Source organism: Mytilus trossulus, chromosome 6 (assembly GCF_036588685.1).
Source record: "Mytilus trossulus isolate FHL-02 chromosome 6, PNRI_Mtr1.1.1.hap1, whole genome shotgun sequence".
Lineage (NCBI taxonomy): Eukaryota > Metazoa > Mollusca > Bivalvia > Mytilida > Mytilidae > Mytilus > Mytilus trossulus.
In genome coordinates, this window is record NC_086378.1 from 25,637,174 (window position 1) to 25,660,952 (window position 23,779).

General features: G+C 31.7%; 1 protein-coding gene across 2 annotated transcripts; it reads left to right on the plus strand.

Moving 5' to 3' along the window:
- The first annotated feature begins 1,597 nt into the window (after nt 1-1,597).
- Nucleotides 1,598-22,654, plus strand: LOC134720992 (large ribosomal subunit protein mL40-like). Of its 2 annotated transcripts, none has more exons than XM_063583627.1 (5): nt 1,598-1,712; nt 8,844-8,924; nt 12,123-12,296; nt 13,860-14,058; nt 22,499-22,654. In XM_063583627.1, exons 1-5 carry the CDS (start codon nt 1,681-1,683, stop codon nt 22,607-22,609), a joined length of 597 nt encoding a protein of 198 aa, XP_063439697.1. In that variant the 5' UTR covers nt 1,598-1,680; the 3' UTR covers nt 22,610-22,654. The 2 variants fall into 2 exon arrangements, with proteins under 2 accessions (XP_063439697.1, XP_063439696.1); XM_063583626.1 differs by having other exon boundaries at nt 1,636-1,730.
- The last annotated feature ends 1,125 nt before the right edge of the window (nt 22,655-23,779 follow it).

Sequence of the window (23,779 nt, forward strand, 5' to 3'; positions counted from 1 at the left end):
AAAAGATTAAAATAGAAAATTAAAAATGTTAGAAAACTTGACCTGACCAACTTGATATTTGTCATGATGAATTTCCCGACCGTTATAAAGATATCAATAACCTTTTTGTTATTTATTGGGACATTACCAAGTTAGGTATCAGGGAAGATTACAACACTTACTATAAGCATGTAAAAAAATATTTTAAACTTGACCTCACCAATGTTTACCTTGTCTTGCAATATTCTGACTGATGAAGAAAAGACAAATATTATAAAACTGTTTTTTTTTTCTCTATCTAAAGACAGAATATATACTTAATTCTTTAAATTATATTGATATTTTTTTTTTATTCAAACATAGTAAAGAAAGAACTTGGATGCACTTTTTATTATTCGTAATATATGTGTATAAGAAAGGCAAAAGACAGTGACATAATAAAATTATATGTCTGTGTGATTCTAACATAATTTTACTTTGAATGCTTGTAAAAACAATATATCGATATCAAAAGAAGCCCATTTCCTGTCCTTATTTATCATGTTTATGTTATTTGACATGTTTAATCCCTCATTAACTAAACAACAAAAAAATGAGTGAAATAAATAAGAAAAATATAGTTAAGTAAACACTCCAATTTGTGTTAATTTTAATTAATGTATGTGTGAATAAATTTTAATTATTCATGTCACTGTCTTTGGACTTAATTGCATTCTGTACATCTTTATAATCCTTTCATATTAAATGTAGAAAAGGTGCATTTACTTATATCTACAGCATCTCTAATCACATATCACTTTTCTCAGTGATATTAAACTTAATTATATCCCTTTCAATAACAAAAAAGTTATTGAACGATCAGGAAATTCATCATAGTTATGATATTAAGATCAAGCTGGTCAGGTCAAGCTTTCTTACATTTAAAAAAATAACAAACATTTTTTTTCATAAACTTTTATTATGAATATTATAATTTCCCTTGGTAAGGATCTATAATTAAGTCAATAACAAAAAAGCAATTAACATTTTCTACATTGATCAGGACATTAGTCTCTGCAGAGTCGACGTTGGTCAGGTCAAGTTTTCTAACACTTTAATAAAATTAGTTTTTTTAATATTTTTCTTATATCTCTGTATTCAATGTTAGAATCTTCCTTGACATCAAATTTGAAGTCGAACCTTCAAAGAACAAAAAAGTTATTAGCATTTTACATCGGTCAGGACATTAATCACGGGAGTACGTAGTTGGTCAGATCAAGTTTTCTAACTCTTGAAAATATTTATTTTCTTATTTTTTTCTTATATTTTTGTATCAAATGTATTAATCTTCCTTGGTATCGAATTTGAAGTCTATCCTGTCAATGATAAAACATTTCTTAGCCGTTTCATATCGGTCAGGACATTAGTAGTTTCAAAGTCAAGTTGGTCAGGTCAAGTTTTCTAACTCTTCAAAATATTTTTTTATTTTTTTTAAATTTTATTTATTAAATGTAAGTTCTCAACTTGCTTGATTCCAAATTTCAAGTAAATCCTTCCAATAATAAAAAAGTATTAAGCATTTTCATTTCTGTCAGGACATTGTCAGGTCATTGTCAGGACATTGTCAGGACATTAGTGTAACCCAACACTTCCGCGTTTTAGACTCTCCCTCAATAATCCGTGTTAGACCCCGAGAAACTCGAACAGACGAAAAAACTGAAAATGTCACTGGGAAAAATATCCAAAGTTTCAAGGTTTTTATCCAAATCCCAGTAGTGTTTTTATTTAATTTACAATTTCAATGTCACATAAATATTAGGCATGCCTAAATATTATTTCATCTCATAATCGGGGAAGTTTTAATTTAGTTGTCAAGATGTCTACCCATTCATGTAGTACGCAGCTGCATGTAGTACTGGGTTTGATGACTGATGTAGCCTGATTCACAGTGATAGTTTGTTTATAGTTTGTTATAGACACCTCAAGTTTGTAGTTGTTATATACACAGCTCATAGATTTATGCACCTTATCCCATTATTTCCTTATGTCTCAATGCTTTTGCTGGTGGAACTGGTTGGTAGATGACTGATGTACATGATGTAGTAGAGGGCATAGTGAAAATTTTTGCTGATGATTGTAAAGTTTATTCTAAAGTCTCGTCAGATTATGAGCAAAGTAAGTTACAGGAAAATTTGGACAGATTATGTGAACGGTCAGATATGTGGAAATTAAAATTTAATGCTGCTAAATGTAAAGTATTGCATATTAATCCTGACAATGACCTGCAATATCGTTATACCATGTTGGATGAATCTGGAAATTTTATTGCATTATCTACAGTGAATGAAGAAAAGGATCTTGGAGTAACTTTCGAGTCTAATTTGAAATTTGAAAAACATATAAGTGATATTTATAACAAAGCGCAGAGAGTGTTGTCTCTTACTCATCATTCTTTTGATTACATGGATCAAGATATGTTTCTTACTATTTATAAATCAATAGTGCGTCCGCTGCTTGAATATGCGACATGCGTCTGGTCACCGTATCTTAAAAAAGACATCCGTAAACTGGAATCTGTACAAAGGAGGGCCACAAAACTGGTGAAAAATATTTGTCATCTTAATTATGAAGACAGGCTACGTTCATTGGGTTTGCCAACTTTGGAATATCGTAGGGATAGGAATGACATGATACAAGTCTACAAATCGTTGCATGGTATAGATGACATCGACTGGATGAAGCTATTTACTTTAGCACCATCTAATAATACTAGACAGTCAGAGCTCAGACATAAACAAGTCCATTTTTGTTTTTGACTTAAATAAGTCGAAACATGTATTTATTATAAAAATTTAGTTTCAATTTTAGACTTATTTAAGTCAGAAAATGACAGACTTGTTTAGGTCTATTTATGTTGGTGAAAAAACTTAATGTTACTTTGTGGCAAAACTACACCACCTATGACAGCAGAAACCTGTATGAGAGTTCACAAGGACTTGAGCTATCTATATTTAATTATCTAATTGAACATCCTTACTAAACACAGATGTTTTACCTCATTAAGTGTGATTCCAGGTGGTTGCATTGTAAGGTTAATTAACATTATCTCCGATTTTTTAGACTCTAATTCACATTTTTCTTTAGAAGACAAAGCATTAGCTTTCAATGTGGTCATTATTTGATTTAGATGCATGACCTCCTTATAAGTATGCGTGGGTCTTGAAGTTAACCAATTTTGATCACTCATCGACTTGTAGGAGTCGATATTTGCAACTTTTTGATTCTGGTCAATTATTTCTTGTTTTACAATATTTGACTTATGCAAGTCGTATTTTGTCTTACATTAAAGGGAGACAAATTCTAAAACTTACATATTTAGACCTCTATGAGTCAAAAGCAGATTCAGACTTATTTATGTCTGAGCTCTGACTGCTAGAGGTCACTCATTAAAACTGTTTAAAAAACAGTGTAAGACCACACATAGACTAAATACTTTTTCAATTAGAGTAGTGGATCAGTGGAATAACCTGTCTGATTTAACAGTGACGGCAAAGACTCTAAATAATTTTAAGTCTGCACTAAATGGCGAAAACTGGAACCCTTATAAATTCATATGTTCGTGTTAATTAAGCGTTCAGCTGCGCACACCCAAATAAGTGTTTTTTACTATAAGTTTTAATATATATTATATATATATATATTAATTATGAGAAGAGAAATGCATATACGACAATCCAAGATGAGGGGTCAGTAGAAGCCTTTGGCTTATTTAACGACCCGAAGATAAAGGTATAAAGGTATAAAGGTATGACGTTTATGCTGATTGACGTCAAACAGGTTGGGAACAAACGCCCTGTACGGTAATTATACCTGTATAGAGGGATAATCCTTCTTAAGAGGGATAAAATTATCCCTCTATAGAGGGGTATTTTTGTTTGCACTGGAATTAAAGCAAATTAGGGCAGAATGGCATTTTCTAGTTATTTTGGGCCTGCTTCATTTGTTCTAGGTCGGGCTATGCCCGGTTCGCCCTATCACGTGACCGGGTTAAATATGGCTGAAAATAAAACGAGTGGAACCGGCTGATTTAAAGATGGCGACAGAAGTTCAAATTTATACATTTTTGCTTTCTAAGCTAGGGATTATAAAATATGAACCTATTAACAATAAATATATATTTTTAAGATGCAGTCTTTTTTTATGAGGCCTTATTCATCATAAAAACGTTTCTCCGAGATAATTTTATAAATTTGAAAATAAAATATAGCATGGCAATTTAATATCGTCGTAGTGGACTAATTCAGTATCAAGTATCATTCTAGTCTGATTGACAAAAATCAATATTCACCTTTTAAATTCCGCTAATTTATCTAAAATTGCACTTTCTGCCATACTTTTTTGACCGGCTGATTGCTTGCCGGTTAGTGTACACCGGCGAGAGGGGCGTAAGCCTATTTGCGCCGGCGGCTGATTTTACAGCAAATGAAGGCAGGGGCGGATCCAGGATTTCCAGTTAGGGGGGGCGCAAAGTTTTATTTCGGAGGTTTTTTTTAGGTAAAATTATTGAAATATTCTTCTAAAGAGGTGAAATGTAGATATCTCGAAATATTGTGTGTTAAAATTAGCGAGGAATTAAAGTTTGAAGCTAAAGCTGCCTTAATCCACACCTGACAACAATCTACAGAGAGACGGGCGGACAGACGGACGCAAAGTGAGACGAGACAGATCACAATTGCTCACCTGGCCAATATATTTTTCAAATGAAAACTTCTACTTTTACCAGCGATTTTTAATTGTCCTTTCATACTATCTATTTTTTACTTTTTTGATTTTCGAAGGTCGTGCCAGACTTAACTGTGTTCGCCACAAACAACTAAAATCAGAATGAGATGCATTTACGCAGTTATATTTATTTTCTTGGGATCCCCAGCATACAGTAATACGGTACAGAATTCGGCTAAATATTTAGGTTGCAAGTGAGAAATAAATATAAACACAGAGATATAATTAATAAACTAACCTTTCGCTTGAAACAGTATTTCTATCTTTCATTACGGATATTATAAAAGAATCTCACCTGCCGACTGTTTTCTTGACTGTGTCATGACGAAATTGTGAAAGTGAGTAAGGGATGTTTTGGAACTTCGATTATCAAACAAATTGATTATAAAAACCGCAAATACAATGCAACATTTGTTTTTACTTTAACTGCTATGTAAAAACCTATTATATTTGTCATCAAACGAAGCTGAGGCTCACATTTGACACCTTCCTTTGAAATTATTTATAGAACTTTAATAAAGCGTAGGTCACTTGGTTAGTAATCACGTTGAATCTGATAAACTGACTGTTTTATATTTTTTGAATGTTAAAAAAGATCGAATGATCTCTTCTGATACTCAAATATGTTGAAGTCAACCCATGCTTTTCAAATTTTAGGGGGGGGCGCACGCCCGCCACGCCCCCGCCTAAATCCGCCCCTGAATGAAGGGACTGTGCTTATACCGGAAGCGTCAACCGGGCTAAGCCGGGCTAAGCCGCTGTGGCAAATGAAGTACTACCATTGGCTACGGTCTCACTAATTAGCGACAACAAGAATTTTAGCGACAACAAGCGTCAACAAGCGACAAGAAGCGACAACAAGAATTATTTTAGCGACAACAAGCGACAAGAAACTATTTCATGTATTTAGCGACAAGAAAACATATTTTTTTTCATTAAAATTAATTATTGCAATAAATATTAAAAGAATGTGCAAAAGAAAATAATTTTAGTGACAAGAAAGTTAAAATTGATAGAAACAAATTAAACATTATTTACATTTATTTTATCATCTATTATGTATAACAGCCAGTATTACGTTTAATTATTGTATTATGAGATTACTTTTCCTTGTGTTTTAGAACATATTAATTATTTATTTTATAATTTGTTTTTAAAACTCTTTTCGTGCAATAGACCTATATATTAAGCTCGCAAAATGAATTATTTGTGCATCATTGTCCTGAAAATTGAAATTTAGAAAAAAAAATATTACATACAAATTTCTTTATATCTAATAAAAAATATGTTTTCTTGTCGCTAAATAGTCTTCTTGTCGCTTGTTGTCGCTAAAATAATTCTTGTTGTCTCTTCTTGTCGCTTGTTGACGCTTGTTGATGCTTGTTGTCGCTAATTAGTGAGACCCTATTGGCTATAATCTCTAGCATTATATGCATCAATATATGCACTTTACTAAAAATTGGGATAACCAGTTTTCTGCTAAAGTGACAAAACTTGCGATCTATTGTATACCTATCTGAACACCTGATCAACATCAAAAGGAATAGTTGACCTTTAAATTTCATGTTAAATCTAACAATAGAAATTCTGTTCAGTGAGCCATACATGTAAGTGAGTAGAATTTACCTAATCATCACAGCTTTCAATCATGGTGAACAATAGATTTTATATTTAGTCAGATAAGTAGCAAACTGGGCATGTGCATATTAAACTAAGTACATCAATTGGTGCATCATCTGTTGCAGGTTACTGCCATAATAAGTAGAGAATGCCATTCTGTCCTATTATGATTTAAATCCAGTCTAAACAAAAATACCCCTCTATAGAGGGATAAATTTATCCCTCTATAGAAGGATTATCCCTCTATACATGTATAATTACCATATAGAGGGTTTGTTCCCAACCTGTCAAACAGTGCACAGTCGCCTGAAGATATCATAAATATAGCGAAAAAATGGGGGAAATAAAATATTTTTTGTAGTATTCCTGAAGATTTCATACATTTGTCATAATTATAGCGAAAAAATGGGTGAAATAAAATATTTTTTGTAGTATTATATAATACTACAAAAAATATTTGGGGAATTCCCCCATTTTTTCGCTATAATTATGAAATCTTCAGGCGACTGTGAACAGTGTAATGTTTACTCTTTCATAATAAATGTACTCGAGATTGATGTATGGGTAGTCCAAATAATTATGACGTCTTGTAAGGTTATTTTTTTTCCATTGTCAAAGTCAATACACCCAGTAAGCTTAAACCAAATGAACGCCCTTCCAGAATAACAATGAAAACAACATGTATTCTTCAGTATTGAAGCTAGCCTTGTTGACCTTAAAGAAGAAGAAGAAAAGGCACTTGGAATATCATCATGTAAAACAACTGTACTTAAGGAGTTGTTCTATCCAAGAACAATGAGAGAGTGAAACACCTTGCCCAAATTTACCTAACTGTCTGTGCCCAGGGTCCTGAATCTTTCAAGGGCAGCTTCGTCATAAGTTTTAAATGACATGTTTTTAAATAGGGCTCTTCACGGTTAGTTCGGCCATATTGGATAGGAGGTAGATTTTTTGGAAGGAGGTGGAAATAGTATGAAAGTGTGGGAAATCCTATGTGTGTTTCCAAGCAACAGCTCTGTTTTAATCAACATTTCTTAACAATCGATTAATTGAAACAAAAACTTTATACATGTATTTTAACTTTTTTTAATTAACGCTTATTGAATATGTTAATCTTTTGTAATAAGCATGCCGATCAGTAATACATTAATTGTATAATGAACACTGAAATTGAAGATATCGAAAGTAAATATAATGTCATGAATGTGGGAGTTCAATTGTTTTATAATATTTAGCAACTTTACCAAGAAAATGCAAATGCAAAAGAACATGCATGAACTGCATAATTGAAAATGCTAAAAATATTACGTTACTTGAATTGTGTCACCTTGGGCGAGAGTACCAAAATAGGATTCAGATATACAATTAAACAAATATCTAATTTCAATTGTTCGTTTGTTCATTTTATCTATCTTATTGTAATAAATTATCAATAACAATTTGTAAAACTAAAAATAAAGATTGTTTCAATTTAACCCATATGATCAAATAACATGTATCATGTGTATGGTCAGCTCGTACTGGACCGTACGCGTATACTCGTATGGTCCGACTGTACGCATATGGTCCAAATACTCATATGGTCTGGAACATATTCATCATTTTGTTCATAATAAAAAATGTTATTGTATAAGCTTTGAATAATGAATCTGATATATATATATATATATTGTATCATCGGGTAGTGGAAACTGATAACATTTGTTTTTGTAATGTTGGGAATATTGGGACGCAATAGTGTTTGCAAAACTCAAAATGCACATTTTCAATTTTAAGAACACAACTTGCATGCTACATTTCTTGAAACTGCAATAACCAATCTCACAATTTTTTCAAAAATAATAAATATTTATAAATGCAAAAATAATTGCACACATTTATATCTGAATTACATGTAACAGTATACAAAATCTAATTTGCAGAGAAAATTTGACAAACATAAGTTAGTGACACTGCATAAAGCTCACATGTATGTAAAAAGATAGATTCCACCACCGTTACAAATTCATAAACGAACAAAAAGTGAAAATTAAAGTGTACAAAAACAAGTAGATTCTGTAAACCTTGGTATTAAATGTTGTACCTTCTATGTGTCACAAAAGAAAAACAAAATTTACCTGTACATAGAGTAAATGATACTTAATATAAAGAAGAAGTATGATAGCCAATGAGACAAATATCCACAAAAGACCAAAATGACACGGACATTAACAACTATAGGTCACTGCACAGCCTTCAACAATGAGCAAAGCCCATACCGCATAGTCAGCTATAAAAGGCCCTGATAATTTGCATTTTAATTGTACAAGTTTGGTAAAATTAAGTGTGTTCCTATGTTAGAGCTGTCATTGCATTATTTGGTTTTGGATTTCCAAACATTAGGTTGTGATAAACAGATCAACTTTTTTCAAACATAGTTTGCTATACATGTATCATGTATATGTTTAATTTTTTTATTTACAAAATGTAATACTATTTTCTAGGTTATGTTGTTCCTGTGGAGTAACCAGACCATTCCATACAAATTCTAAACCACTTTTATTTTACGCCACTCCAAACCTCAGGTCAGTATTATTCTTTAAAGGATATATTCTAACTGTGACTATAGATACTATTATGATAGAACAAAAGTATTTGTTGAGTCGCCTTGGTTGTAGTTTGATATTAACATTCAGACTCTGATTATATAAACAAAAACATGAGAAAAGTCAGATACTGAAGCTGACTGATGCAATGATGGTTCCTGTATTACGATACACAGAAAAATGACACAATACCAAGGAAAATATTTTATTTATTTTAAGAATGAAGACAACAAAACAGTTATAAATAATTTTATTGCATATAACATTCCAATTACTTAGACACATATATCTTAAGTATCCAGCTGATCATTGACCGTCAAAAATATTTCTTTGTAAAATGTCCAGCTGTCGTCAGGAAATTTTGGAAGCCTTGATTCAGAGGATAAATTCCTTGGGCTTTTACTTCATCCCCCATTTCCTCATATCAATCGATCGTATCACTGTAAACATGGGAAATGTGAAAATTTTCACTTATATATATCATGCATTGTCATGTATATTATTGATTTCAAAAATGCCAAAAAAATACCCATCCTCCTGAAAAATCAAAAGTTCATGGAGAAGAGACAACATCATTACCTCAAAAAGGCTGAAACCAACAATAGTCCACTGAAAACTACACAGGATCACTACAGTTTTACCTCTTTGCACTGAAAGGGTTTTACATGTAACTTTACAATCCACAACAAGGAAGAGAGAGAAATAGATAAAAACAAAGTGATTTACCGGTATTGAGTTTTTCTTTTCATATGTATGAACTGAAATGAAAAAGTGATTTAATATTAATTGTAAAACAGATACAATTAATTTTACATGTTTTAAGCTGTAAATCTTATTTAACATGTTTAAGGAATGACTTATATTTTTTCTGCCTATAAAGAAATAACATAAAAAATTTGGTGCACACTGAATATTTATTTATTTAACAGTGTGCATCACATTTTTTTATGTTATTTCAAAAAGACAGAAAAAATATTACAGTCATTTCTTATAATTTAATTTTAAATTCCATTTTAAACCGTAGAAAACCATGAAAAAACGTAGATGACGTCACGGTCACATGACTAAATTATGTCTATGGGCTGATAACAAAATAACGTCAGCCAATCAGAAGACATGTTACATCCAAAATTGAATTATATTGATATATTTGATATTGAAAACAGCCTTTATTAATGTAGATACCAAGATCTATCTGAATTGTATGACTGGACAATCATGACAATGGACATCTGAATATTTTATTATGATCAGAAATGTTAAGCTGAACAAGTTTCCCTGGTGTTTTTATACGACCGCAAATTTTGAAAAAAATTTCGTCGTATATTGCTATCACGTTGGCGTCGTCGTCGTCGTCGTCGTCCGAATACTTTTAGTTTTCGCACTCTAACTTTAGTAAAAGTGAATAGAAATCTATGAAATTTTAACACAAGATTTATGACCATAAAAGGAAGGCTGGTATTGATTTGGGGAGTTTTGGTTCCAACATTTTAGGAATTAGGGGCCAAAAAGGGCCCAAATAAGCATTTTCTTGGTTTTCGCACTATAACTTTAGTTTAAGTTTATAGAAATCTATGAAATTTTGACACAATGTTTATGACCACAAAAGAAAGGTTGGGAATGATTTTGGGAGTTTTGGTTTCAACAGTTTAGGAATTAGGGGCCAAAAGAGGGCCCAAATAAGCATTATTCTTGGTTTTCGCACAATAACTTTAGTTAAAGTAAATAGAAATCAATGAAATTTAAACACAATGTTTATGACCACAAAAGGAAGGTTGGTATTGATTTTGGGAGTTTTGGTCCCAACAGTTAAGGAAAAAGGGGCCCAAAGGGTCCAAAATTAAACTTTGTTTGATTTCATCAAAATTGAATAATTGGGGTTCTTTAATATGCCGAATCTAACTGTGTATGTAGGTTCTTAATTTTTGGTCCCGTTTTCAAATTGGTCTACATTAAGGTCCAAAGGGTCCAAAATTAAACTTAGTTTGATTTTAACAAAAATTGAAACCTTGGGGTTCTTTGATATGCTGAATCTAAAAATGTACTTAGATTTTTGATTATTGGCCCAGTTTTCAAGTTGGCCCAAATCGAGGTCCAAAATTAAACATTGTTTGATTTCATCAAAAATTGAATAATGGGGGTTCTTTGATATGCCACATCTAACTGTGTATGTAGATTCTTAATTTTTGGTCCAGTTTTAAAATTGGTCTAAATTAAAGTGCAAAGGGTCCAAAATTAAACTAAGTTTGATTTTAACAAAAATTAAATTCTTGGGCCTCTTTGATATGCTGAATCTAAACATGTACTTAGATTTTTGATTATGGGCCCAGTTTTCAAGTTGGTCCAAATCAGGATCTAAAATTATTATATTAAGTATTGTGCAATAGCAAGTCTTTTCAATTGCACAGTATTGTGCAATGGCAAGAAATATCTAATTTCACAATATTGTGAAATTGCAAAATTTTTTTTAATTAAGAGTTATCTTTCTTTGTCCAGTATAGTAAGCAAGAAATATCTGCAAGAATTTTTTTTAATTGGAGTTATCTTTCTTTGTCCAGAATCAACTTAAATCTTTGTTATATACAATATACAATGTATATTCACTTTTTACTACCAACTGATAAATTTAAATAATCTTTTCCATTCAGTGATAACAAGCAGTTTTTTTACATCTTAATATTTTATGATGTATTTAAATGAGTAGTAATTGTTGCAAACTCCATTAGAATATTTTAATTGAAATTAGTTTTGGTATAAGGGAAAGGGGGATGTGATTAAAAAATTGGGTTCAATTTTCTCATTTGAAATTTCATAAATAAAAAGAAAATTTCTTCAAACATTTTTTTGAGAGTTTAAAATATTCAACAGCATAGTGAATTGCTCTAAGAGAAAACAAAAATTTTAAGTTCATTTGAATACATTCATTCTGTGTCAGAAACCTATGCTGTGTCAACTATTTAATCACAATCCAAATTTAGAGCGGAATCCAGCTTGAATGTTGTGTCCATACTTGCCCCAACCGTTCAGGGTTCAACCTCTGCGGTCGTATAAAGCTACGCCCTGCGGAGCATCTGGTTATAAATAGCCAGAACCAATCAAATCTCATTATTTTGCTTGAACCTGAATTGTAGAGATTAATCTTACAAAATTGTTTATTTTATATAAATCTGCTTGTAGTGCTGAACCTATGAAAAGAAGGAAAAAAGTTGATCTTTCAAAAGTCATTCAGTCTACTCAACTGAAAATAAGAAAAATGGAAAGAGAAATGAGAAAAAGAGAAGAGAAATTTGGAAGAACTCTCAAACCAGTTGAAGAAATTACAGGCAACATAGCAATAAGGAGAAATAGAGAGTAAGTTTATTAGGACTGTTCCATAAAAATCAATCATGAGACAGAGGAAAGGCACTTCTTTATCTTAAGGGAAGGCACTTCTATATCTTAACCACAAGTCAAATGGCATTGGCTCATAAAATTACTTTCAGACTGGTAAAATTCTTCTCTACAAGCCAACAGAATCCAACTAAATTTTTAAACAATTGAGCTTCAGGCTTGTGGACTCAAAAATTAATTGTGAAGGCTGTATGACCCAGGAAAGGCACTTTCAAATCCAAACAATGGATAGGTGTCATCTTTTGCAAAGTGGAAATGTATGTCGAATTTCAATTTGGCTCTATCTATATGTGGTTTGTTTACCCCATTTTTAATTTGCCATCCCTAGGTACCATAAAATTGAGAATGGAAATGGGGAATGTGTCAAAGAGACAACAACCCGACCAAAATACAAAAACACAACAGCAGAAGGTCACCAACAGGTCTTCAATGTAGCGAGAAATTCCCGCACCCGGAGGCGTCTTTCAGCTGGCCCCTAAACAAATATATACTAGTTCAGTGATAATGAACGCCATACTAATTTCCAAATTGTACACAAGAAACTAAAATTAAAATAATACAAGACTAAGTATACCATGTATACCCTTAGTTTTAATGTATATTAGATTTCTGTTTCATGCTGTGTTTATTTCACACTTAATAGTTCTAGTAGTACAAGATATTTCAGTGCATAAGAATAACATGAATAAATACAGATGGGAGTGATACATCAGTGTGATAGCAACACAATAACAAATAACCATGACATCAGTGTGATAGCAACACAACAACAAATGACCATGACATCAGTGTGATAGCAACACAACAACAAATGACCATGACATCAGTGTGATAGCAACACAACAACAAATGACCATGACATCAGTGTGATAGCAACATAACAACACAAATAACAAAAATAATTTAATATTTGAATGTTCATTTACTGGATTATTTTGCCCCCAAGCTTTGTTCAATTTTGTAATGCAGTTACAGTATAGAATTTACACCCCATGGATTAAAAAACCAGGAAATACATCCATGGTCATCTGAAAAGTGTAGTCTTAAGAAATCAACGGTCATATAGTTTTAAGGGGGGCGTAAAGGGGGTATCTGCAAGAAAAAACGTGAAATAAAATTGTCATTTCATGATAAAAGAACAATTAAAAATTTTCTGCACATTGATTTCACAAAACATGGTGAATAACAAACAAACCTTTTTCTCGACTGCACGTAAAAAACATGTCTAAAAACGTTGCATGAAATTAACCCTTTACCACCCTCTTTTAAGCGGCTCAATGTGATACCTCAGCAGCAGAATTGATTTTGCAAAATTATAATCAAATTTTGTATTGTTCCAACACTCATTTAATTTTCCAATTATTGTCTCCAATAGTCTGTGATCTTGATGGTAAACATTTGTTATTCATGATTCAAAATCATTGGTATTGTAGATAACGCTATTCCAAAAATCCATGGTGTTGTAGATATTGATCTAAAAAAAATCCATGGTGTTGTAAATATTTTTATTTATTTTTATTTCAGCAAACTAAGAAGAGAATTTGAACCTTTACCAGTAGAGGAAATAGAAAGGAGAGCTCTTTTAGTAAAGGAATGGGGCCATTATAAAAACCAACAACATTTTACAGAGGAGAAAGCCTTACAGAAGGCAATACATGTCCAAACTAAAGCTTTAAATGAACTTAGAATGGAGTCAGAAGAATTGTATCAAAAAGCAAAAGAGGTAAATATTATCATATTATCAGCATCAAACTACACCTGAACTAGTTGATTTGTATTTAGAACATCCATTGAAGTTAACTGGTTAGTTTAGAGAGGGATTTTTCATTTGTTGGTTTACTGATTTGCTGGCTGTTCCAGTTTGTCAAGATGGAGAGGGGATTCTAATTGAAAGATTATTTTTTTTATTATTATTCTCCCAACCTTAAAAATACATTATTCCTGAAATATAAATAATTCATTTCTTCTAGTTATATGCTATTTCATACAAAAATGATTTATCTATTTTTGATCTTTTTTATACGACCGCAAAAATTGAAAAAAATTTCGTCGTATATTTGTATCACGTTTGCGTTGTCCTCGTCTGTGGCGTCCGAATACTTTTAGTTTTTGCACTCCAACTTTAGTTTAAGTCAATAGAAATCTATGAAATTTAAACACAAGGTTTATGACCACAAAAGGAAGGTTGGGATTGATTTTTAATGTTTTGGTCCCATCAGTATAGGAATTAGCAGCCAAAAAGGGCCCAATTTGGCATTTTCTTGGTTTTCGCGCAATAACTTTAGTTTAAGGCAATAGAAAAGTATGAAATTTTAACACAAGGTTTATGACTACAAAAGGAAGGTTGGGATTGATTTTGGGAATTTTGTTCCCAACAGTTTAGGAATAAGGGGCCAAAAAAGGGCCCAAATAAGCATTATTCTTGGTTTTCGCACAATAACTTTAGTATAAGTCAATTGAAATCAATGAAATTTAAACACAAGATTTATGAACACAAAAGGAAGGTTGGGATTGATTTTGGGAGTTGAAGTCCCAACAGTTTAGGAATTAGGGGCTAAAAAGGGGCCCAAATAAACATTTTTCTTGGTTTTCGTCCCAACTAATTAGGGGCCAAAAGGGGCCAAAATTAAACTTTGTTTGATATCATCTAAAATTGAACTATTAGGGTTCTCTGATATACCAAATCTAACCATGTATTTAGATTCCTAAATTTTGGTCCTGTTTTCAAATTGGTCTACATTAACATGATTAAGGTCCAAAGGGTCAAAAATTAAACTTACAATGTAGTATGATTCTAACAAAAATTAAATTCTTGGGGTTCTTTGATATACTGAATCTAAACATGTACTTAGTTTTTTATACGACCGCAAATTTTGAAAAATTTTTCGTCGTATATTGCTATCACGTTGGCGTCGTCGTCGTCGTCGTCGTCGGAATACTTTTAGTTTTCGCACTCTAACTTTAGTAAAAGTGAATAGAAATCTATGAAATTTTAACACAAGGTTTATGACCATAAAGGGAAGGCTGGTATTGATTTTGGGAGTTTTGGTCCCAATATTTTAGGAAAAAGGGGCCAAAAAGGGCCCAAATAAGCATTTTCTTGGTTTTCGCACTATAACTTTAGTTCAAGTTAATAGAAATCTATGAAATTTTGACACAAGGTTTATGACCACAAAAGAAAGGTTGGGATAGATTTTTGGAGTTTTTGTTTCAACAGTTTAGGAATTAGGGGCCAAAAAAGGGCCCAAATAAGCATTATTCTTGGTTTTCGCAAAATAACTTTAGTTAAAGTAAATAGAAATCAATGAAATTTAAACACAATGTTTATGACCACAAAAGGAAGGTTGGGATAGATTTTTGGAGTTTTTGTTTCAACATTTTAGGAATTAGGGGCCAAAAAAGGGCCCAAATAAGCATTATTCTTGGTTTTCGCAAAATAACTTTAGTTAAAGTAAATAGAAATCAATAAAATTTAAACACAATGTTTATGACCACAAAAGGAAGGTTGGTATTGATTTTGGGAGTTTCGGTCCCAACAGTTTAGGAATTAGGGGCCAAAAAGGGACCCAAATAAGCATTTTTCTTGGTTTTCGCACCATAGCGTTAGTATCAGTTAATAGAAATCTATGAAATTTAAACACAAGGTTTATGACTATAAAAGGAAGGTTGGTATTGATTTTGGGTGTTTTGGTCTCAACAGTTAAGGAAAAAGGGGCCCAAAGGGTCCAAAATTAAACTTTGTTTGATTTCATCAAAATTGAATAATTGGGGTTCTTTAATATGCCAAATCTAACTGTGTAAATAGATTCTTAATTTTTGGTCCCGTTTTCAAATTGGTCTACATTAAGGTCCAAAGGGTCCAAAATTAAACTTAGTTTGATTTTAACAAAAATTGAAACCTTGGGGTTCTTTGATATGCTGAATCTAAAAATGTACTTAGATTTTTGATTATTGGCCCAGTTTTCAAGTTGGCCCAAATCGGTCTCCAAAATTAAACATTGTTTGATTTCATCAAAAATTGAATAATTGGGGTTCTTTGATATGCCAAATCTAACTGTGTATGTAGATTCTTAATTTTTGGTCCAGTTTTAAAATTGGTCTAAATTAAAGTGCAAAAGGTCCAAAATTAAACTAAGTTTGATTTTAACAAAGATTAAATTCTTGGGCCTCTTTGATTTGCTGAATCTAAACATGTACTTAGATTTTTGATTATGGGCCCAGTTTTCAAGTTGGTCCAAATCAGGATCTAAAATTATTATATTAAGTATTGTGCAATAGCAAGTCTTTTCAATTGCACAGTATTGTGCAATGGCAAGAAATATCTAATTTCACAATATTGTGAAATAGCAATTTTTTTTTAATTAAGAGTTATCTTTCTTTGTCCAGTATAGTAAGCAAGAAATATCTGCAAGAATTTTTTTTAATTGGAGTTATCTTTCTTTGTCCAGAATCAACTTCAATCTTTGTTATATACAATATACAATGTATATTCACTTTTTACTACCAACTGATAAATTTAAATAATCTTTACCATTCAGTGATAACAAGCAGTTTTTTTACATCTTAATATGTTATGATGTATTTAAATGAGTAGTAATTGTTGCAAACTCCATTAGAATATTTTAATTGAAATTAGTTTTGGAATAAGGGAAAGGGGGTTGTGATTAAAAAATTGGGTTCAATTTTTCTCATTTGAAATTTCATAAATAAAAAGAAAATTTCTTCAAACATTTTTTTGAGAGGATTAATATTCAACAGCATAGTGAATTGCTCTAAGAGAAAACAAAAATTTTAAGTTCATTTGAATACATTCATTCTGTGTCAGAAACCTATGCTGTGTCAACTATTTAATCACAATCCAAATTTTGAGCGGAATCCAGCTTGAATGTTGTGTCCATACTTGCCCCAACCGTTCCGGGTTCAACCTCTGCGGTCGTATAAAGCTACGCCCTGCGGAGCATCTGGTTGATTATGGGCCCAGTTTTCAAGTTGGTCCAAATCAGGGTCCAAAATTAAACTTTGTTTGATTTCAACAAAAATTCAATATATCGGTTTCTTCAATATGCTGAATCTAATCGTGCATTTAGATTTTTAATATTTAGGACCGGTTATCAAATTGGTTCACATTGAGGTCGAAAGAGTCCAAAATTGAACTTTATTTGATTTCATCAAAAATTGAACTCTTGGGGTTCTTTGATATGATGAATCTAACCATGTATTTAGATCTTGGATATTGGAATACCACAAAGGGATGGTAAGAATTGTCTTTGGGAGTTACATGTATGGCTCTAACCCTTAAGGAATAAGGTGCAAAAAAGGGGGGAAAGGGTTTCCAGGTTAATGGACAATTACAAAACATAATTTAAAAGCAGTGTAAGGTTGGTAATCGAAACTCATTTTAATATCTCACCTAAACTGCTCTTAAATTATGTATATTGGAAATTTGCCAAAAATTTTATTATTAATAAATTCCATTGGATATTTGCCAAAAACTTTAGGTTAATGAACTTCATTGGAAATTTGCCAATATTAAATGTTGCATTGGAGTTATCTTTCTTTGTCAAGAAAAGTAGTTAAATTAACTTAAATCATGACTGTATGACATTTTATGTTTTATGATGTATTTAAATGAGTAGTTATTGTTGAATTGAGATCATTTTAGGAATAAGGGAAAGGGGGAGGTGAAAAAAATTGTTGGAGTTCAATTTTTCTTATTTCAGATTTCAGAAATGAAAAAGAAATTTCTTCAAATATCAAATGATTAATATTCAACAGCATACTGAATTGCTCAAAAGCAAAAAAAAACATTTTAAGTTCATTAGACCACATTCATTCTGTGTCAGAAACCTATGCTGTGTCAACTATTTAATCACAATCCATATTCAGAGCTGTATCCAATTTGAATGTTGTGTCCATACTAGCCCCAAAGGTTAAGGTTCGACATCTGCGGTCGTATAAAACTGGGCCCTGTGGAGCATCTGGTTTGATTATGAGTTTGACATATTGCACAAGATTCATTTTTTAGTCTCTCCTTGTCGGAGTCAAAAGTGAGACATAGGTATGCTGTTTCCAGTGTCTGTGATGGCGTCAAAAAAGTATTAGTTTGTGATTAGGTCTAGTTTATGGTGAACCACAAATGTTAGGTCAGTCATATTTGGTATGCAGTTGTATAAACATTGGCACATCTCATTTCCATGGAGATCATTTGGCTTTGCCCCTTCAGTCATGGTCTATTGACTTGGAAACCTGTGCTTATTTTACATGTATTAGTTTGTGATGAGGTCAGTTTATGGAGAACCACAAGTGGTAGGTCAATGATATTTGGTATTCAGTTGTATAAGCATTGGCATATATCTCATTTCCATGGAGATAATTTGGCTCTGCCCTCTTACTGGCTCTTAGTCATGGTCTATTGACTTTAAAAAAAAATCAAAGTTATCATGTATTAGTTTGTGATTAGGTCTGTTCAAGGGGAACCTTTAGTGGTAGGTCAATGGTATTTGGTATGCAGTTGTATTAGCATTGGCACATCTCATTTACATGGAGATTGTTGAGCCATGTAATTCAGTCATGGTTCATTGACTTTGAATATATTTCCATAACTTGTGTGAGATGTAAGTTATATTGCTATTTTGATTTCAACATTTACATAATCAAAATTACAAAAAGGCGAGACATACATCATGTACATGTATCTGTGTGATAACAGTGTATCTATTATTATTAAGAAGTAATTTGACTTCTATTCCACTTTTTTTTTTATCTTAGACATACTATAGATGTAATAATAATATTGGTTCTATGTTGTATTTATATCATACATTGATATATAATGTTTTTTGTTTTAAATAGAATTTTTTCAATATTTATGAACAGTTAAAATTTGTGGTTCACTGTTCACATGCACCCACAACTATACATGAAAATTGGTATCCCACTATAAATAATAATGAATCCAAAGTATGTGATTGTGCATGATATAATTTTAATCTCAAATATTCCATATTCAGGGAAAAAACAGTTATGAAATAATTAAGAATGTGTTTGGTAAACGACAATGACACAGCAACTGAGTAACCAAATAACACAATCATTATACATTTACCTTTCAGGATGTTAGCAACTAGGTTTTTAGATTGACTGCAATATTTTTTCTGTCTAAGAAGAATTTGAAATAATATCAAAAATGTGGTGCACACTGAGTAGCGTATTATTTTAAAGTGTGAACCACATTTTTCATGTTATTTCAAAAAAAGGAAGAAAAAAGTAATAGTTATTTCTTATAATTTAATTCTTAATTCCATTTAATTTTGAACTGGAGTAAATCATGAAAAATTCATGTCTGACCTGATAAACATATAAACAAAACGACGTCAGCCAATCAGAAGCCATGTTACATCCAAAATTAAATTATTTCAAAATAAAAAACTTTATAAAAGACTTTTATAAATTGATAGTATGAAAGAAAAGAAAGAAAAAAAAACAATTTAAAAAAAAGCTAACATTCTCAAAAGAAATCTAGAGGTCAGCAAACAGCTTTTATGGTCTTTTGGTTAAATGCAATGCTATAATGTTTATAGTGTGATGGTGAAATTAGCTCTTAAATATATTATCGGGTATTTTAATGGTTTTTTTTATGCCCCACCTATGATAGTAGAGGGGCATTATGTTTTCTGGTTTGTGCGTCCCTTCGTCTGTCTGTTTGTTTGTCCATCCATCTGTCCGTCTGTTCGTTCGTCCGTCTGTCCCACTTCAGGTTAAAGTTTTTGGTCTAGGTAGTTTTTATACGACCGCAAATTTTGAAAAAATTTTCGTCGTATATTGCTTTCACGTTGGCGTCGTCGTCGTCGTCCGAATACTTTTAGTTTTCGCACTCTAACTTTAGTAAAAGTGAATAGAAATCTATGAAATTTTAAGACAAGGTTTATGACCATAAAAGGAAGGCTGGTATTGATTTTGGGAGTTTTGGTCCCAATATTTTAGGAATTAGGGGCCAAAAAGGGCCCAAATAAGCATTTTCCTCGTTTTCGCACTATAACTTAAGTTTAAGTTAATAGAAATCTATGAAAATTTGACACAAGGTTTATGACCACAAAAGAAAGGTTGGGATTGATTTTGGGAGTTTTGGTTTCAACAGTTTAGGAATTAGGGGCCAAAAAAGGGTCCAAATAAGCATTATTCTTGGTTTTCGCACAATAACTTTAGTTAAAGTAAATAGAAATCAATGAAATTTAAACACAATGTTTATGACCACAAAAGGAAGGTTGGTATTGATTTTGGGAGTTTCGGTCCCAACAGTTTAGGAATTAAGGGCCAAAAAGGGACCCAAATAAGCATTTTTCTTGGTTTTCGCACCATAGCGTTAGTATAAGTAAATAGAAATCTATGAAATTTAAACACAAGAATTATGACTATAAAAGGAAGGTTGGTATTGATTTTGGGAGTTTTGGTCCCAACAGTTAAGGAAAAAGGGGCCCAAAGGGTCCAAAATTAAACTTTGTTTGATTTCATCAAAATTGAATAATTGGGGTTCTTTGATATGCCGAATAACTGTGTATGTAGATTCTTAATTTTTGGTCCCGTTTTCAAATTGGTCTACATTAAGGTCCAAAGGGTCCAAAATTAAACTTAGTTTGATTTTAACAAAAATTGAAACCTTGGGGTTCTTTGATATGCTGAATCTAAAAATGTACTTAGATTTTTGATTATTGGCCCAGTTTTCAAGTTGGCCCAAATCGAGGTCCAAAATTAAACATTGTTTGATTTCATCAAAAATTGAATAATTGGGGTTCTTTTTTTATGCCAAATCTAACTGTGTATGTAGATTCTTAATTTTTGGTCCAGTTTTAAAATTGGTCTAAATTAAAGTGCAAAGGGTCCAAAATTAAACTAAGTTTGATTTTAACAAAAATCAAATTCTTGGGCCTCTTTGATATGCTGAATCTAAACATGTACTTAGATTTTTGATTATTGGCCCAGTTTCTAAGTTGGTCCAAATCAGGATCTAAAATTATTATATTAAGTATTGTGCAATAGCAAGTCTTTTCAATTGCACAGTATTGTGCAATGGCAAGAAATATCTAATTTCACAATATTGTGAAATAGCAAATTTTTTTTTAATTAAGAGTTATCTTCCTTTGTCCAGTAAAGTAAGCAAGAAATATCTGCAAGAATTTTTTTTAATTGGAGTTATCTTTCTTTGTCCAGAATCAACTTAAATCTTTGTTATATACAATATACAATGTATATTCACTTTTTACTACCAACTGATAAATTTAAATTATCTTTACCATTCAGTGATAACAAGCAGTTTTTTTTACATCTTAATATTTTATGATGTATTTAAATGAGTAGTAATTGTTGCAAACTCTATTAGAATATTTTAATTGAAATTAGTTTTGGAATAAGGGAAAGGGGGATGTGATTAAAAAATTGGGTTCAATTTTTCTCATTTGAAATTTCATAAATAAAAAGAAAATTTCTTCAAACATTTTTTTGAGAGGATTAATATTCAACAGCATAGTGAATTGCTCTAAGAGAAAACAAAAATTTTAAGTTCATTTGAATACATTCATTCTGTGTCAGAAACCTATGCTGTGTCAACTATTTAATCACAATCCAAATTTAGAGCGGAATCCAGCTTGAATGTTGTGTCCATACTTGCCCCAACTGTTCAGGGTTCAACCTCTGCGGTCGTATAAAGCTACGCCCTGCGGAGCATCTGGTTGATGAAGTTGAAGTCCAATCAACTTGAAACTTAGTACACATGTTCCTTATGATATGATCTTTCTAATTTTAAAGCAAAATTAAACTTTTGACCCCAATTTCACGGTCCACTGAACATAGAAAATGAAAGTGCATGTTTCAGGTTAAAGTTTTTGGTCAAGGTAGTTTTTGATGAAGTTGAAGTCCAATCAACTTGAAACTTAGTACATATGTTCCCTATGATATTATCTTTCTAATTTTAATGCCTAATTATATTTTTTATCCAATTTCATGGTCCATTGAACATGGAAAATGATAGTTTGAGTGGGGCATCCATGTACTTTGGACACATTCTTGTTTTATGTATGAATTTAATATGTATTACATTTTTGTAATTATTTTGTTGATTTGCCTTTGAAGGTGATATTGTAAAGATATATTAAACCTTTGTTTTGTAGATCCATGAAGGTGATATTATTTATCAGTTTAATGGTCCCACTGAGACACCTCCTGCTGATGACTTTGATTCACCTGATGGACAATATATAGATACATCTAGAAAGTGGTAGAATTTATTTCAATAAAAAAATAGGGAAAAAGTGGTTCATTATTTATTACACAAAAAAGTATAAAATTGATACCAATTTATAATTCACAAAAAGGGAAACATGAATTACCAAAAGTATTTGACAGTACAAAAGACCATTAAGACCAAAAAAGGTGAACACTTCTGATCAAATATACATAGACAAACACAAGATCCAGAAAGTTTCAATTGGTCTGGACACAAAATATATTGAGGTCAAACCAGTTTAAAGAAGTTCGCTTCTCAGTTTCAAAGTAATTAACTTTTCGAAACACTAGTTTGTATTGATAGGGGATTAATAAAGGAATTCAAAGAGCAAAAAAAATGTATAGGTCACAGTGCTTGTTTTCGATATACATGTATTAGCCATTGTAATTTTGGCGGGAAAATGTTCTCTCTTGACTTTTCATAGCTTTATCATTGACAACTAAAAGTCCTCAAAAACTATTAAAAAGTCATTAAAATTTTAAGACTTTAACAGACAGCTCATCATTATACATGTAAAAGAATTATAAAAAGAAAAATGGGGGTCACCGGGCAAAATTTGTTAATGCATTCAAATGGAAAAAAGCAGAGGATCCGAAAATCTGACCAAAATTCCAAAACATGACAAGCCATGGCCAGATACCTTAATGTATGTAAAACATGTGTTCATGATTCTGGGATTACTGTCAATAATTGGAAAAACTTGATACCAAAAGATTACATTAGAAAACACCAATATGTTATCCCAAAGTGATAATTTATTTGGGTCTCAATGCTTTGGTAGGAATAGTGGTGTTTTCTATTATCTTGGTGAAAAACAACTAGGAATACCTTTAGGTATCCATCTGCTATATTCTGTGCCACGCAATCATCACATAGGTAATGGTTTACCATATGTAATTGCAGGTACAAAAGGATTATTGATATAACAAGAATGTGTCCTCAGTACACTAATGCCCCACTTGCACTATCATTTTCTATGTTTAGTGGACCGTGAAATTGGGGTAAAATCTCTAATTGAGCATGAAAATTAGAAAGATCATATCATAGGGGACATGTGTACCAAGTTTGAAGTCGACTGGACTTCAACTTCATCAAAAACTACCTTGACCAAAAACTTTAACCTGAAGTGGGACAGATGGACGAACGGACGCACAGACCAGAAAAC

What these genes read in the sequence shown, in the direction of transcription:
- LOC134720992 (XM_063583626.1), top strand. Translation starts at nt 1,681, where the DNA reads ATGTCACTGGGAAAAATATCCAAAGTTTCAAGGTTTTTATCCAAATCC. An exon ending in AGGTTTTTATCCAAATCCCA is followed by an intron (nt 1,731 to 8,843) that starts GTAGTGTTTTTA and finishes ACTATTTTCTAG; the next exon opens with GTTATGTTGTTCCTGTGGAG. An exon ending in TACGCCACTCCAAACCTCAG is followed by an intron (nt 8,925 to 12,122) that starts GTCAGTATTATT and finishes ATCTGCTTGTAG; the next exon opens with TGCTGAACCTATGAAAAGAA.